Raw genomic sequence first — 15,560 nt, 5'->3', positions numbered from 1 at the left:
ATAAAATGCATACATGATTATTGTCCTTTCCACTTGAATCTGAGGTTTTGTATTCCCATACTACAACAGTGTCATTGTGTATGAATGTGATGAAAGTGCGTACGTAGGCCTTGTGAATTCCAAGATACTAACTAATGAAGCAAAGACAAACCTTGTTATTAATCGATTCCCCAGTAATATATTATATTATCACTATCTCTTCCATCTCATAGATTCTCCATGGACTTTCTTGATTATTACCCTTGACAATCAACAGACCCTAGTGTTCATCTTGTTCCATTCAGCACATTATGCTCAGATCTTGACATACTTCGACGCTAGCTAGTCGATGATGACCCTATGACAATAGGCCATGTTCGGGATAGCAAAGTTAATCCCACTCTCCGTCTCCGAGATTGACAGGTTTTCCATTTCTGAGGTCCTCCATAATATCGTCGATGCTCCATGGCTGATATCGATAGCCTTTTGGGTAGTTGGGAGGAACGGTATCAACTTGGTCAAATGGTATTCCTTGTTTGACAGTCTCTGCCATTTTATGATAATTCTCGTAGGCGTACTTCTCCGGGTCGTGTTTCCAGATCCAGCTAGGAAGCTTTGGCTGCGCGCGTTTTGGATCCAATTTTACCTTGTTCCAGTCCGTATCTTGAAGCAGCTCAGCGTTGGAGAAGCCTAGTTTCTGTGCACAGGCACACCGAACAAAGCGGAATCGAATATGGGTTCTGACAGACAGCGGAATGTTCTCCTTGCCACCGATTTGAAGACAAGATGCAAGGGATACGGCGTCTTCAATGGCTTGAGTGGCACCGTTGCCCGACGCTGGTAGAAAAGAATGTGCAGCATCACCAATCTGGACCACCCGGCCGCCGGGCGAGCACCAGGAAGGTTGTGGATTGCGCCAGAAGAGTTCAAAGTTGAGAATCGTCTGAGGAGGGGTCACTTTGACCAATTCTTTGAAAACCGGCGCCCAGGGCACTGGGCCAACCCCCTTATCCATGTTATGGAGCACTTCGTCTGATTCAACTGTGTGAGTCCAGCTTTCTTCTTCCGATCCTGTCACCTGTTTACCGTCAATATCAGCGTGTAGTGCATAGTTTTAGAAAGTCTTACATCGTGATTCATTATCCAAATGAAAGTTCCGGGTCGAGTCAGAGTCAATGCATAGGTACCGGGCCTAGAGAAAGCCAACGTCAGTTCAAAACTCGCCATAGAAATACGGAGAACCCACCCTAGGAATGTTCTAATGATCGGCTCGTCCTTATTCTCTCCTCCCATCCCCGCAAAGAACTCTTTGACTTCGGAGCTCTTGTCGAGGTGGTCTGAAGAAAAAGCGGCTCTCCACATGGCTCTACCAGAGCTCCTTGCTCTCACCTGTCCACCTACAAGTTTCTGACTCTTGGAGCCAACACCATCTGCAGCAATTACAACGTCCGCCTCAAAAGACTCTCCTTGTTCTGTCACAGCGACTGCTTTCTGGCGTGATTCATCTTCATGGTAGTCAACTACCTTTTTACCAAAGTCTATCTTAACGCCGAGCTTTTGTACTTGGCGGACGAACATCTTGTAAACAAGTGGTCTCATCTGAAAAGCTCCAGGGGGCGTATTCGGATCCATTCCTGCGCGACGCAGCCGATCGGATACTTTCATTGGAGGAATTGTTTGTTCGCCACTGTGTTTGAATGTCTGTAGCCACGCATTGCTCATGGAGATACTCTCATACTCCTTGAGCAATTCTGGCCAATGTCGGAAGAATTGGATGGCACTATGGCCCATGAAGTACATGTCCCCTATATCTATAGGTCAGAGATTGGCCGAGTGCTATCTAGGGACATCTATACAAACCCGCAGTGTTGATATCGTCCATGCGTTCGAGCATGCGTACATTATGACCTTTGCGTATGCATTCAATAGATGCTGTTAGGCCAGCAAGACCCGTACCTACAATCAAGACATCGATCCCGGTTGGAGAATATGACCCTACGGGTCTGCATTCGGCGGTTGTTTGGATGGAACCCATATTGCTTTCAAAACGTATTGAAGTCCAAGAAAATGGTTGTACAGGAAGATAGGAGATGTAATAGGAAATGAAGAGGTGGAAGCACCTATATATCGGCTAAAGAATATCAGCTGCTTGAGCCTTGAGCTTACGAAGCCAAACGGTCCATACGTTATAGGAGCTCTTTAGGTAGTATCAATGTACACTTGACGGGTAGCGTGAGCTGCTTGTTCATAGCTCCCTTAATCGCGACTCGATACCATGGTGACACCGAGCGCGTCAGCTGCTAGGTTTCGCACAAACATATGTATTACCCGAGATCACCCTTACATGTCAATAGGTCTATTTGTGCAGTAATGGACAGTGAGCAGCCAACGGGAGATTGGAAACCCTGTTGTTTGCGAGATTCTACGTCTCTAGAATGCTCCTTGCAAATTTCTTGTCATTTGATCATACTGACAGTATACCCGATCATGCATCTGCTTGAAGAACAAAAAATCCTTCGATATGTATGCAGTTCCTAGATGGGCCGATTGACGACGCGGCCTCGAGAATCAATATTCCCAGTGTCCAAGCTGCTTTCTCCTCGAGTTAACACGTGCACAACTGGTAGTATATTTCTGTTTCTTGCACTGTAACTAAGTTAAGCATCTTCTTGGTTTCGCTTGACGCGTAGAATTACTCGAAAGTGACGCAAGGGCTAAGTGATATGGGTTACATGTCAAGGGTGCTTACTGAGTCTGAGATCACCGAGTACCATTTGGCTAACCGCGTACCATGAATCAAGGGTAATGTCCCCACGAGACCAACCACGTTATGAGAGGGATACCAACAGCTTCCGAGACTTAATGAGCAATCCCCCAATCCCTGTAGACGCTCAGCTGTTCGCTTCCCTTTGAATGTTGCGAATCATAATGACAGAGGACACGATGATCATTTGTGTATTTTCTTGAACTCTCTGTAACCTATCATCATTCTAGATTGGAACTGTACGGGCTAATGTCATGGTTACGGAGATAAACAAATATACAATGTGCTACGATCAAACACGAGACTCGGATCCAGGACCTTCGTGATAGATTGTCATCCCATTTTACACGCGTCTACAAAGCTCGTGCTTGTAAGCTAGCATAAGATAAAGCCATACGTATATATCATACTCTTATATTATTGGAAAGATAACCCATAACCGTCTATCAACTATCTTGAGGAGTTGTCGGTTTTCCGGTTTTCTTGTCCTTCTTTATTGTTCGATCTCACCGGTTATCTATAATGCACCGCTTGACGCTCATTGCCTTAGGGACCGCCATTGTCAGCATAGGCGTATTTCGTTTCTACACGTTATTCAGGCAGATGAATAACCCCAAGAAAGTGCCAGGTCCGACACTCTTACCTTATATTGGACGGATTCATGACCTCCCGATCAAGTTTATGTGGATCAAGCTCCACGAATGGGCTCGTCAATGTACGTATAAATCCAGGAACTCTTGCGCATGGCATGGTCTATGACCAGCCACGAGTCCTGTATATATTCTTTTTCTCAACTGTTATCACAGCGTGGACCACCCTTGAGTACTACTTGATGTATGCATTCTAGATGCCTTGCTAATTAGCGATATAGATAGTGGACCAAATGGATTCTATATGATTGACATACTCGGTACCGCAATATTAGTCGTGACAGATGAGTCTGTAGCAGAAGAACTCATGGTCAGGAGAGCAAAGTACAACTCTGACCGGCCAGAGATAAGATCAATTGTTGATTCTAAGAGTACTCATGGCTCCATGGAATATTTACCACTCATGGGAAAGAACCGTAAGAAGCCCAAATAATTCTTAAACATTCTCGCTAATGATTGATCACAGAGTACTGGGCTCGGCAGCGCCGCTTAACCCACGCTTATCTAACTGAAGCGAGCAATGCCCATTATCACGGCGTCATGTACCATGAGGCCAAAAGATGGCTCGTAAGATTGATTGAACGACCTGACGATTTCCAATACAGCTTGGAGGATATGGCATCCAAAGTCATGTGCCAGTTGACATGGGATGATCCGAGCCTCAGCGAGTATTGCACCAAAAGTGCATGGGGGTTACTAACCCAGATGTCGCCAGCCGGTCCTATCACAAACGTTTTGACGCCATTGTGGCATTTGCCAGAGATCATAAACCCGTGGAAAATAGCAGAACGCAAACGCCATGGTGAACAACGGGAATGGTGGATGAAACGACTCGTCGAAACCCGTAAGAAGATGGAGCTCGGCCAGCAGAGACCTTGCTTCACTAGGCAATACCTAGAGAGGGTCGAAAAGCGCTCAAGTCTCTCTGGCGACTACGAGGCATCTTGTGTAATTGGTATGATAGCCCTCGTTGGCATATTCACTGTGGCTGGTCCTCTCTCTTACTGGCTTGTCTCCATGGTGCATCATCCCATGTGGCAAAGCATTGTCCAAAGGGAAATCGACCACAAATGCCAGGGTCAAATGCCAACCCTTGATGACGTACCTAATTTACCGATATTGAGAGCATGCATCAAAGAGACCATGAGATGGCGGCCTAATGTGCCAACCGGTAAGCGAACCCGAAGATATGAGGGTCGTGAATCGTGAGACTGACCGACGGTAGGCGTTGCCCATGAAATGGAAGCTGATGACGTATATCGAGATTACTATTTGGCAAAAGGAACACGGATTCTTCCACTTGACTGGTAAGTCTCAGGATGATCCCTGATCCTAACATATTATCTTCTTCGCTAACAGTACAGGGCATTTCTCCGGAACCCTCTGAAGTACCCAGATCCTGATAATTTTCGACCTGAAAGATGGCTCGAACCCGGCTGGCCTACTTATCAGGAGCCGCTCACGCAATTCCCAACTATCAAGGGCATGAGTTCGTTTGGCTGGGGCCAACGACAATGCTTGGGGCAAACCTTGACCCAAGATGAGCTCATCGTGGCCTGTGGTGCACTGAGCTGGTGTTTCAATCTCAAGCCAAAGAAAGATCCGGTCACAGGCTGCGACGTACCAGTACCTGCGGATAAGTCCAACTCGTTGCTTATTATCAAGCCCGACCCTTTCCAGATGGAATTTGAGCCGAGAAGCAAGGGACGAAAACAGGAGGCTCTACGATTATGGGAAGAGTCAAAAGCACGAGACAAGCGTGAAAGGTACGAGTTCGCTCAACGTGCCGCGACGATGCCGGAGAAATAAGACGTCACTTCGATCAAATATCATACAGTAATATCAGATAGATGTGCAAGGTTTAATAAGGAGCAGCGTGGGCATATAACGGAGTGGGGGTGAGCAGATAATTAAGGCATGGGATAAACCGACGCAGCTCAAGTCTAGCAGCGACTATCAGGCGTGACCTTTAGTCTACATGGTCAGTTTCGACACTTCCCGCTGTTATCAGGGGATGCTGTGGTTCATCAGTTTATAGTCTGAATATCTGTTTAGTTAGAGGTATAGTACGGAGCCAACACCTTTGGGTGAAGGCGATGCTGATTCCCCTGTATTGAGTCTATATATACTTCAATTTCTAAAGCATGCCAAAATCAGTTCTTACTCTCTTCAAACTTCGCACAGGTGTATAATAAAGCAGATCGACAGTCATATAACTGTTTCCTAAGTTTGCCAATATAGATGCACGAATATATGGCGATGATACAAATGACACGTTGGAGAAGCTCAGTATGAGATGACCCTGATACTAGGTGTAGTACGCAATAGTCTCTAGCCGACTCAATTATTAGCACCTAAGTACACCACATCACCTTGAGACCAGACTAACTTAGTATACATCAAACCCCGAGTATTTAAGTTGAAGGTATACTGCAAGCTGCAAGAGCGAGGTCTGTTCTGGCTGCCACTGTAGAGCTAGTTGCTGACATGCATGTGCTTCAGGCATATCTCAAAACAGGGCATTTAACGGTTAAACTTTCATCGAAAGTTACCGCGAGATGGAAAAACGAAGCCAAAATTTGCGCCGTATTCCGTGCCGTCTTTACGCTCAGTGCTTAGTCGTAAGCTTGAACCATTATAGTGAGTTCAAGCAGGCCAACCTGTCGTAAAACTACATGTGATATGACGCCAGAGCAGCAGCCGGCCTTTAGAGAGGGCTGAGCAGGATTAGCTCGCTCCATTTATGACCAGTGAGCATCTTGAACCTTTGAGAATATCCAAAAAAAAAATAACACATCTCTGTTCATACTTGCGCCTGTCGATAAGCATTGGATAGAGGCCAAAATATCGCTGGAATGGCTGTTGCACCCGAGATTGTGGTTGGGACCACTGTTGCATGCTCTTTCATCCTGTTTGGTGAGTGCGCGGGAACATTGCTGGCCGCGGATACATAACAGTATTACTGATTCTCATCGAATAGGAAATGCGATCACCCAATCATTCATGGGCGTCCCGGCTTTACTTGTGGATTTCCCACCGCCATCTTCTCCCGATCATGCCGCAAGAGCGCGCTTACTCGGAAGGCAGTGGCCGACTTTTTGGAAGGTGGGCAACGTTTTCTTCCGGCCCATCAGCACCCTGGGTATCTTTGGATACGGGTATACCGCATGGGCTGCTTCAGCTCAGGAGCCAAGCAGTAGCCTCGGAGACTGGAGAGTATATGCTATCTCAGCCTTGTGCCATCTCATCACCGTGGTGCACTCAGCCATAAATATGCAGCCCATCAACGAAAAGCTCGACGGCCTTAAGGAACCTAAGGGGCATGTCGACACAAGAATGGCAGAGAGCTATGCTCGCAAATGGATCAAGTTCAATACCGTGCGCCTCCTTACGCCAGTAATCGCTGGCACACTGGCACTCTCGCAGGTCCTGAGAGGGTGAAGAGTACGATAATAGTTTTGGAATATACCAACATATACCTATGGCTTTTGCGGACGGATGAGCACAGATTACAGGATATGTCATTTGTCCCTTAACATCCTTTTTTAAGCACAAATTCTTTCAGTGGGGAAAGGGGATAGTCCTGGCAACATAGCGAAGCCCAAGGTAATAACTCAGTTCAAGTTATGTATCACGCGATCTTATAAGAGATGACATAGTAGTTGGTTTATAATATGATATTTGATTAAGTCGTGTTGTTCGACTAGAATAAAGTGCTGATCGTGTGGGCAATTTCTCTGAACAATGTACATATAACACACCTTCACTTATACAACATTCGGTATAGACTGAAGCAAGCAATTACCGCTGTGCCGACGTAAATCAATGAGACTAGGTCAAAGAGGCCTTGCTCCTCGATATTCAAGTTGCCACTGGTCTTGGTGCCAAAGTCCTTGGGCGCATGTGTCTGTGCCATTTCCACCGCCTTTGCGCTGTCAACGAACTCTCGGACCTCGAGAACCTGACAGTCATCTTCTGTCAGACGAACTATCATGATGCACTCATTATTCCATTCCTGTTTGCTCCCTTTCAAGGTGCCGAGCATCTCCGCGTCGATTGCGATGAGACCCGCGGTGGCATCGTCGATGATAGTCCTTGGGGTCATTCTGAACTCTTCAAACGTGTCAAAAATCCCCGCTGCGTGCTCTGCAAAAGAATCTTTGTTGCGGATCGGCATGCCTAAACTCTCTGGGAAGACCTGATGGTGGAAGTCGGGTGCAAGCGGCTCGAGAAGCTTCGCAACTGAGAGGCTGCTATACCCATTGAGAAGAGCATCAATTGTTTGCATACGCTGCTGTTTAGAAACCTCCATCATGCATGAAATACGAGCACAGTAATGAGACAGAAAAGTATTTCATCAATCGCTGGTTCTCCTGGGGCATCGAAGCGCATACCATCGATCTAGGCCATGATACGAACTTCATATAGAGATCTGCGCGGTCATACGGGTTGCTGGAATCCGGCTTCCGACTCAAAGCTTTCTGTACAAATGCGGTATGCAGATCGGAATTTTATCGGATCCGATCTTCAAGATTGAGTTCACTCACCATGCTGCTCGATGCGCCTTTAGTATTGATGACGTTGCCACGACGATACCACCAAAAACGGCCCTATCTATACACCTAATTTAATCTTCCTCCAACAACTCATCTTGCTTCAGCATACCAATACGAAACACCATACATACATCGTGAGTTACATTAATTATCATGTCTAAAGCTATCCTAGTCACAGGCGCCACGGGAAGGCAGGGCAGTGCTGTTATTGAAGCCCTGCTTAACCAAAAGCTTGAGGACTTTACTATTCTCGCCGTCACAAGGAATGTTTCTCAACCTGCTGCGCAGAAGCTCCGCTCGAAATCTCGTTCCATCAAACTAGTCGAGGGCGATCTCGATGACATTCCTGCCATTTTCAAGCAAGCCCTGCGGGTAGCTGAACAACCACTATGGGGCGTTTACTCGGTGCAAGTCTCTTTGGGCAAAGGCGTCACCCCTGAGGGGGAGATCAAACAGGGCGAAGGCCTCATTGACGAATCGATCAAAGCTGGGGTTAAACACTTCGTATACAGCAGCGTCGAGAGAGGGGGCGACGATAGGTCCTGGGACAATCGAACCCCCGTCCCGCACTTTCAGACGAAATATGAGATTGAACATCATCTTCGTAAGGCTACTGCAGAAGGAAAAGCAGGAGAAAGCATGGGTTGGACCATCTTGCGTCCCGTAGCTGTAAGTAATCTGCCCCCGCGTAGTCTATAGAGCGAGACACTTGTCCTAGGCTTGCGAGACCTGTTAAGCTATATAGTCACTTGGGTGCTTCTCAGCATTTGGAATATGTGTCAATTACTAATGTTCGATTCGCTAGTTCATGGACAATCTTTTTCCTGGGGTTCCCACCAGAGTCTTCTTGGCATCATTGCGTAATTGGCTTGGGGACAAATCGATGCAATGGATCGCTGTTAGGGACATCGGTAATTTCGCCGCCCAAGCGTTCACGGACACGCAGAAATGGAATCGCAAAGCGGTTGGTCTTGCTGGAGACGAGTTGAACATGGATGACCTAAGTAAAGCATTTGAGAGCGTGACGGGCCAACCCGCCCCAATGGCCTATTCGTTCTTTGGAAGCGCTCTAACTTTCGTTTCTTGCGAGGTACGGACCATGATCGGATGGTTTGCAAGCGATGGATACAAGGCAGATGTCGAGGCACGACGTGCTGACTACCCTGACATATTGACCTTTAAAGAATGGTTGGACCTAGACAGCACTTTCGAGACTGCAGAATGATAGTGATAAAGCGAGGTGTGGAGGCTTTATTGTAATCTTTATTTTTATTTCCTAGTTTCCCAAGGTCACAAGAGAGATAGCCGCTATGAATTTGGCATTCATACACTGCCAATTGTAACGATAGAAAGTCGGATGAATCAGCAACAACGTCCCCCCTGCTTCTTGTCTCGGTATACCGTCTTGTAGTCTATATGCACTGACAATAACATCAAATAGATCAGAATTTATTGTATTTTCTTTCGCGAGAATACTGAAAATAATGTACACTGACGGGCTGTCGCGTGACTTACCCATTTAGTTGATATACGGAATAAGTCCAAACCTTGACCGGTACTTATACATAAGGTGAAAATACTAAGAGGAAAGGAATGATGCCTCGAATCGAACAGCCAAAGCCAGCCTCACCAGAACATCATTGAATATAATGGTAATCCTATCATGTTATTACTTTGAAGAGTTGCGAATCATCATCTGTGCAAGGTGTCGAGTCAAGGCGGTCGCTTCCCGGGATGATGCATGTCGCATTACGCTCGCTCACAGGTGCGAGAGCGAATTGCGTACCACCGGTAAATGGAACTAATTGGCCGTTGTTGGTTTCGCCGCCTAAGGCATGATTAGAATCATTTTTGCTCAAGGGACAGTGTGACTAACCTCCGTCTGCCCTACCCCCGCAAGAGAAAATAGTGACGGTATCTCCAGCCTCACGACGGCCGTCAAAACTAATGCACCCATTCATCTAAGCGTACATTAGATCTCGTTCTTGATGGCATATTAATAGAGTTCGCAAGACTTACCAAGCTGCTGACGATAAGCGCAGAAGCATCTTCATTGTTGTGCTTTCCAGCAGTAATGACATCAAACTTCTCATTGGGTGTGCCAGCGCATTGCACCAGAGACACTGGGATGAGATTTTCACGGAAATCCCCCGCAGTCGGGTCAACGAAAAGACAACGTCCGTCAGACGACTGAATGCTGATAGATTCGAAGGCGCGCGTTGCGGTATCATCGCGCTGATGCGCTTCTGCGACAGCCGATGGTTGTAACACACCTCCTGCACCTGATACGGGAACAGCTTCTGTAGGATTGGCTATCCCTCCAACGCTGGCGCTGCTTGTCGGTGCGGAAGTTACTGTTGCGCTGCCACCATTGGTGGTGGCTGTCACGGTGTCTTGACCCAGGCTTGTTGAAGTAGGGTTGGTTGATGTAGAGGTGGGAGCGGGAGTGTTCACCACACCAGTAGAAGTAGAATTGGGCTCGAGGGACAAGCTATCACCAAAATTGAAGAGCTGATGCAGGTCGCCAGCTTGGCATGGGGCTACATCAATGACCTCATCCGAGACAGTGAGGCACGAGTTGAGATCGTTCTCTGGCGATAAGGACAGAGGGCCGGCGCCACCATTGAAAGGGAACAACTGAGAATCGGTCACGTCGCCACCACCGTCGGCTCGTCCTCCGCAGCTAAACAGAATAACTTGGTTCCCAGCAGGTCGCCTTGGGTCGAAGTTGAGACAAGCATTGGTCAGAGTGCTGACGACGAGTATCGAGTTGGGCACATTGTTGTGTTTTCCGTTAGTTATGATGTCCCATTCTTGTCCGTCTGTAGAGCCACATTCGGCGATTTGAACTGGGGTGAGATTTGCTCTGAAATCCCCTGAAAGCTCGTCGACAAATAAACATCGATCATCTGCCGTCTGCCGAGGACAATTAGTTTAGTTCGCGAATATCCTTAGCCCTATCATCGACTACCCACCTTGATAAGAGTACTCGCAAACGCCTTGGTCGCACTGGTATCGGGCTGCTGCGCCTCATCGAAGGCTGACTGGTCTAGCTGTGCGACCGTTCGGCGAGACTGGTCCAGCAAAACGGGTGACTGTGTAGCCACATGAATCAATGAAGCAAACCACAGAAAATTCATCGTCGTCTAGAGGTGTATCGCGAATATCAAGGAGAGAAAGCGCTAAAGAATGACTTGATGACGAAGATGATGAGGCGCGCACAAATGAGGGTCGATGAAGATAAGAGAACGAAAATCCCGACCGGCGGAAGCGAGAACGAGAGGCGATAGAAAGAAGGGAAGCTTCACGCAGCAAAAGGGTGCAAAGAGTCGAGATGGACTCATTTTAGGTATCATCGTGAAACCTCTTCTCGAATGCATTCAGGGCCTGGACATTTGTACCTGCATTTGGGGGCTACTCCCTCAGCCCCTGAAAAGCGCCGCCGTCGAGCCTGAAAGCAGGTGAGCTGTTTGCACAAAAGTTTCACGACGACATAATTGGCGAAACCCCTTCATAGCTCGAGATTAGTCTAGCGATAAAGGTACGAATGTCAGTGAGAGAAGCGAGGCGCTAAAGACGAGTTCGAATGAAGGCGTTTCAAACAAGTCCGTTGACCAGGTTGGCGCGTACCTTTGGGGCTCATGAAACAGTATTTGTTGCGGCCTGCGCCCTGTCGGCCACGCACCTGTCGATTTCGGATTGGCGCAGACGCTCAACCGTGAGAATCCATGTGACGGATCACTGCCATTCGTCTCTACCCAGGTACGATAAACTCCCTGGTCTACATAATACTTAAGTATGTAAGTATGTAATGTAGAGCACCAACCCAGGATCTGTACCTAGATCCTTGATTTCGACGTCGCGACTTGACAAGAGTCAAATGGAGATGGAGATGGGAGGTGGACGTGGAGGTGGAGGGAGTATCTAGTGGTTACGCTACGATGTCCGAAGCCTTTGCCAAGCTGCGTGCACAAAAGGCAGCGCGTATTGGCGGACCCTTACAGTAGTCATAGGCGACTAGCCACCTTTTCTTCTCTCATCGATCTCGGCCTGCGAATGAGTCTGCCCTGATGCATATTCGTGTTCGCCTGCATTCGGTACCGTATAACCTCCTACCTTTCACAATGACGGCAAGACACTCTAGCCCTGAATTATCTAGCTAAAGAAGACTCTCTTCAAGGGGACCTATGTGGTAGCCGTTATTATGTCATTACCTAAATTACTGTGGAGGTTGATGACCACCTGGAATGTCAGGGCCGTCTGGGATTTATGGGTTCGAAACAAGCGTTGCGCTCCGCTCTACCTGTCATCCCAAGTATGGACAGACTGCAAAGTTAGGTATTAAATACTACTGAGTAGCACAGAGTAGCATGTTTCATACACCTTAACGGCTGCTATCCTTCGCGCAGGGAGAAGTGAAGCAAGCTTGTCAAGGCACCCCTATCTTCGTCGCGAGTAGAAGAGAGAGAGATAAGAATAATACAACCTAACCTGCCTATTGTACAACTGTCGAAAACATCAAACGAGCCTTCGTCATCCGACAGGATCCTTTCCTCATCCAGCAACTCTGAAGTGCTACTAATGGGATTGGCTCTACTTACACTCGGTGCCTAGACAATTATCTAGACAATCATCTTACATAGTATAGTGCAATAGCCAACGACGCCTATTAGACGCCTATTATATCCACGGTAGACATATCTATAGAGGGAAGCTGCTACATACCACATAGGTAGGTAGCAGTGGCACATTAGCAAGGCATAGGATGATGTTATGGGAGAGCGCCAGGTCGGAGAGCATCTAGATCGCCTTACGCCCATTGGGGAAGCTCGCGCAGCTGGGCTATGATGCAACATTATTTCGAACTGCCTGTTGAAGCCACGCTTCGTGGTGATGCTCATCGCCAAGTCGAAGCCAGACACCGCATGTGTTACCTAAGTTAGTAAAGGCTCTTCTAAAGCAGCTTATTCAGCCATCGTATTGCATGATGCGACAAGCATCTTGATGGGGGCAGGACATGTAGAATGGCCTCTCAAAATCAACAACATTACCCAGGTACACTCACTATATCTAACTACGACGCCATTCATTACCGAGATGGTGCACTCGACTAAGCTTGACCTCGTGTGCTAGGTAAATATTTCCTACGTCTCACGCACCATCGCCTAGTAATGCATCTACTCATTGATTCCACTCCAGACTCACTTTTGCAGGGGCCGGCAGCATACATATATCATGGAAGACATATTATAGGATGTGCACGGTCAGACAGGTGGATAGGTTTTCCGTCACTCCAGATAGCCCGGCAAGCTTATGGAGAGCACCATGCACAAACAATATGTCCCGCGGGCACGGCAGAGGGGTTGTAGATCTGCTTATCACGCATGATCTACAATGGACTGTGGGACGGACCTACCCGATTGGGTATGTGGGAGGAGTCCTACCATATGAAGGTCACTTCAACGGGCGCGGATGGGCGAACGACACCTGGAGTATAAGAGGTCGTCGTACAGGACGAGATATCTGGCTGGATATGTCGTAATCGTCGGCTCCTTTACCATCTCTCCTGCCACCCCAGCACATTCGACAACATGAAGTTCTTTCGCGCAGCTCTATTCGTTGCGCCCCTGGTTGCTGGCGTGCAAGTTGACAGACGGGGCAGGGAGGTATACGATGGCTACAGGGTCTTCCGCGTCATAACCGATGGTGACCCAGCAGAGTTCGAGGCTCAGCTTCATTCTTTGTCTGCCATCGAACTATCCCGTAATCATGGCCATCTGGATACGCACCATTTCGATATAGCCGTCCCCCCCGAGAGTCTCGATGCATTTGACGCCCTCAACTATGAGGTTGAGACGCTGACAGAAGATCTCGGGGCAGAAATTGCCCTAGAAGGGGAATTAGAACCATTTCCAGGTCAGTCTACTGAGTGTCTTTTGTTGTTTATACGGTGCGAACTGACCGAGACAAAAGGCTTAGAGTCAACCGTGTCAACCGCCAATGTCGGTGCTGCCGCTGCTCTTCCAAGCTTCTCGTGGTTCAGTGCCTACCACCCGTATGCAGACCACTTGACGTTTTTGAGAAGCTTGCAAGCTGCATTCCCATCCAACTCCGAATTGATCACTGCTGGCACCTCTTTTGAGGGGAGAACGATCCAAGGCATCCACCTTTGGGGCAGCGGTGGTAAAGGCTCTAAGCCAGCCATCTATTATCATGGCAACGTCCACGCTAGAGAATGGGTTACTTCAATGGCTAGTTCAATCTCCTTCCATCTCAGTATCATGCCCTAATGTTAGACACAGACTGTCGAATACATTACCTATCAGCTCATCAACAACTACAGCAATGACACTGCCATTAAGGCTGTCTTGGACAACTACGACTTTTACATCTTGCCGATCGTCAACCCAGATGGTGAGACTAACTGACATCTTCAATAGCATACTCGGCAACCATTCTAATCAGGGTTGAATAGGTTTCGTATACACACAAACCACAACTCGACTATGGCGTAAGAATCGGCAGACGCGTTCAGGTACCTCTGCAGTGGGAACTGATATAAACCGAAACTGGCCTGTAAGTGCACTCTGCTGTCGCACATTTACCCCTCTGCTGGTCAAAGAAGCTTTGGCTACTTACAAATAAGCGATGGCTAATCTTGTTGTGATACAGTATCAATGGCAAGGTTCAGGTTCCTCGTCAAGCCCGGGTTCAGGTTAGTTATTTCCTCCGATTATGTCGCCTGTCTCTTAACTGCTGATCTTCGGGACATCAAATGGACATCGCTAATCGAAAATACTAGAGACGTAAGTCATCTCTACTTAGCCAAATACCTTACACGTAATCATCAAATGAGTAACAAATGCTACCCTCTACAAAACCTTGACATGGAGGCATGGCGAATTACTAAATAAAGACACAGCTATCGTGGAGCAGCACCAGGAGATACCCCCGAGAACACTGGAATCCGCAGTAAGAATTTGCCTCTCCAATACATAGCTTACAATGAGTACTGATGAATGATTCAAGCATATGGAGATAAGCTTGGAGCTGGAAAGGGTATCAAGTTATACATCGACTGGCACAGCTACGGTCAATATATCCTACTGTATGTCGTTAGTTGCAGGGGACCTGTTGGACGCACACTCTAACGTGATATTCCAGGCCCTACGGTTTCTCCTGTTCGGCGCAAGCACCCAACCAGTCCAAGCAGAATACTCTGGCGAGCGGTGTACGATCAGCAATCGCGGCAGTCCATGGGACTCGATTCACAGCGGGACAAACGTGTTCTACACTGTATGCTACCAACGGTGGTAGCAATGACTACTTTACCGACGTGACTCCGGCAGAGTTTGCGTAAGTCCCAACTCTCTCACTGGGATAGAAAGCAACGAGGATGGCTAACTAATAGGACTCATGACAGCTGGGCAATCGAACTACGAGATACTGGTTCGAACGGCTTTACTCTCCCCGCCAACCAGATTATTCCATCCGGCGAAGAGTCATGGGCAGGTCAGAAATACCTCTGGGCGAACTTCTGAGATGGCTCGGTGATACTGGGACAATGCCAGGGCCAGAGACGGCCTTCTACTAAAGTAATGATTACCAATC

At 47.7% G+C, this 15,560-nt stretch overlaps 7 protein-coding genes across 7 annotated transcripts; 4 read left to right on the top strand and 3 right to left on the bottom strand.

Annotated features, from left to right (window-relative positions):
- Positions 1 to 273: 273 nt before the first annotated feature.
- Positions 274 to 2,014, bottom strand: F5B22DRAFT_657593 (uncharacterized protein; the record flags this gene model as incomplete). Its single annotated transcript, XM_047980058.1, has 4 exons — positions 274 to 1,057; positions 1,108 to 1,171; positions 1,226 to 1,784; positions 1,840 to 2,014. The coding sequence occupies 4 exons, from the start codon at positions 2,012 to 2,014 to the stop codon at positions 371 to 373; spliced, it is 1,485 nt and encodes a 494-aa protein (XP_047829026.1). The 3' UTR covers positions 274 to 370.
- Positions 2,015 to 3,265: 1,251 nt separating this feature from the next.
- Positions 3,266 to 5,202, top strand: F5B22DRAFT_637553 (cytochrome P450; the record flags this gene model as incomplete). The annotated part of the gene is made up of 5 exons (XM_047977458.1): positions 3,266 to 3,458; positions 3,615 to 3,809; positions 3,860 to 4,564; positions 4,619 to 4,700; positions 4,758 to 5,202. The coding sequence occupies 5 exons, from the start codon at positions 3,266 to 3,268 to the stop codon at positions 5,200 to 5,202; spliced, it is 1,620 nt and encodes a 539-aa protein (XP_047829025.1).
- A 936-nt stretch (positions 5,203 to 6,138) lies between these two features.
- F5B22DRAFT_291280 (uncharacterized protein) lies at positions 6,139 to 7,057 on the top strand. Its single transcript, XM_047970414.1, has 2 exons — positions 6,139 to 6,309; positions 6,374 to 7,057. Exons 1-2 carry the CDS (start codon positions 6,249 to 6,251, stop codon positions 6,832 to 6,834), a joined length of 522 nt encoding a protein of 173 aa, XP_047829024.1. The 5' UTR covers positions 6,139 to 6,248; the 3' UTR covers positions 6,835 to 7,057.
- A 99-nt stretch (positions 7,058 to 7,156) lies between these two features.
- F5B22DRAFT_657591 (uncharacterized protein) lies at positions 7,157 to 7,705 on the bottom strand (the record flags this gene model as incomplete). The annotated part of the gene is made up of 1 exon (XM_047980057.1): positions 7,157 to 7,705. One exon carries the CDS (start codon positions 7,703 to 7,705, stop codon positions 7,157 to 7,159), a length of 549 nt encoding a protein of 182 aa, XP_047829023.1.
- A 397-nt stretch (positions 7,706 to 8,102) lies between these two features.
- On the top strand, positions 8,103 to 9,174 carry F5B22DRAFT_637551 (uncharacterized protein; the record flags this gene model as incomplete). The annotated part of the gene is made up of 2 exons (XM_047977457.1): positions 8,103 to 8,618; positions 8,755 to 9,174. The coding sequence occupies 2 exons, from the start codon at positions 8,103 to 8,105 to the stop codon at positions 9,172 to 9,174; spliced, it is 936 nt and encodes a 311-aa protein (XP_047829022.1).
- A 436-nt stretch (positions 9,175 to 9,610) lies between these two features.
- Positions 9,611 to 11,089, bottom strand: F5B22DRAFT_648322 (uncharacterized protein; the record flags this gene model as incomplete). Its single annotated transcript, XM_047979002.1, has 4 exons — positions 9,611 to 9,777; positions 9,826 to 9,910; positions 9,969 to 10,865; positions 10,925 to 11,089. 4 exons carry the CDS (start codon positions 11,087 to 11,089, stop codon positions 9,611 to 9,613), a joined length of 1,314 nt encoding a protein of 437 aa, XP_047829021.1.
- A 2,139-nt stretch (positions 11,090 to 13,228) lies between these two features.
- On the top strand, positions 13,229 to 15,557 carry F5B22DRAFT_291172 (uncharacterized protein). Its single transcript, XM_047970413.1, has 10 exons — positions 13,229 to 13,865; positions 13,923 to 14,200; positions 14,252 to 14,363; positions 14,425 to 14,525; positions 14,622 to 14,664; positions 14,752 to 14,755; positions 14,872 to 14,918; positions 14,979 to 15,057; positions 15,114 to 15,305; positions 15,373 to 15,557. The coding sequence occupies exons 1-10, from the start codon at positions 13,541 to 13,543 to the stop codon at positions 15,488 to 15,490; spliced, it is 1,299 nt and encodes a 432-aa protein (XP_047829020.1). The 5' UTR covers positions 13,229 to 13,540; the 3' UTR covers positions 15,491 to 15,557.
- The last annotated feature ends 3 nt before the right edge of the window (positions 15,558 to 15,560 follow it).

This window comes from Xylaria bambusicola (assembly GCF_022495145.1).
Source record: "Xylaria bambusicola strain CBS 139988 unplaced genomic scaffold F5B22scaffold_33, whole genome shotgun sequence".
In the NCBI taxonomy this organism is placed as follows: domain Eukaryota; kingdom Fungi; phylum Ascomycota; class Sordariomycetes; order Xylariales; family Xylariaceae; genus Xylaria; species Xylaria bambusicola.
The sequence above is the reverse complement of the archived record's forward strand: the minus strand, read 5'-3'. Positions and strand labels throughout refer to the sequence as shown.

Bases quoted from the DNA above. Each gene is read 5' to 3' on its own strand.
- F5B22DRAFT_291280 (XM_047970414.1), top strand. From the start codon at position 6,249: ATGGCTGTTGCACCCGAGATTGTGGTTGGGACCACTGTTGCATGCTCT. The intron at 6,310-6,373 runs GTGAGTGCGCGG...CTCATCGAATAG, and splicing joins ATGCTCTTTCATCCTGTTTG to GAAATGCGATCACCCAATCA.
- F5B22DRAFT_291172 (XM_047970413.1), top strand. From the start codon at position 13,541: ATGAAGTTCTTTCGCGCAGCTCTATTCGTTGCGCCCCTGGTTGCTGGC. The intron at 13,866-13,922 runs GTCAGTCTACTG...CCGAGACAAAAG, and splicing joins GGAATTAGAACCATTTCCAG to GCTTAGAGTCAACCGTGTCA. The intron at 14,526-14,621 runs GTAAGTGCACTC...GTTGTGATACAG, and splicing joins ATATAAACCGAAACTGGCCT to TATCAATGGCAAGGTTCAGG.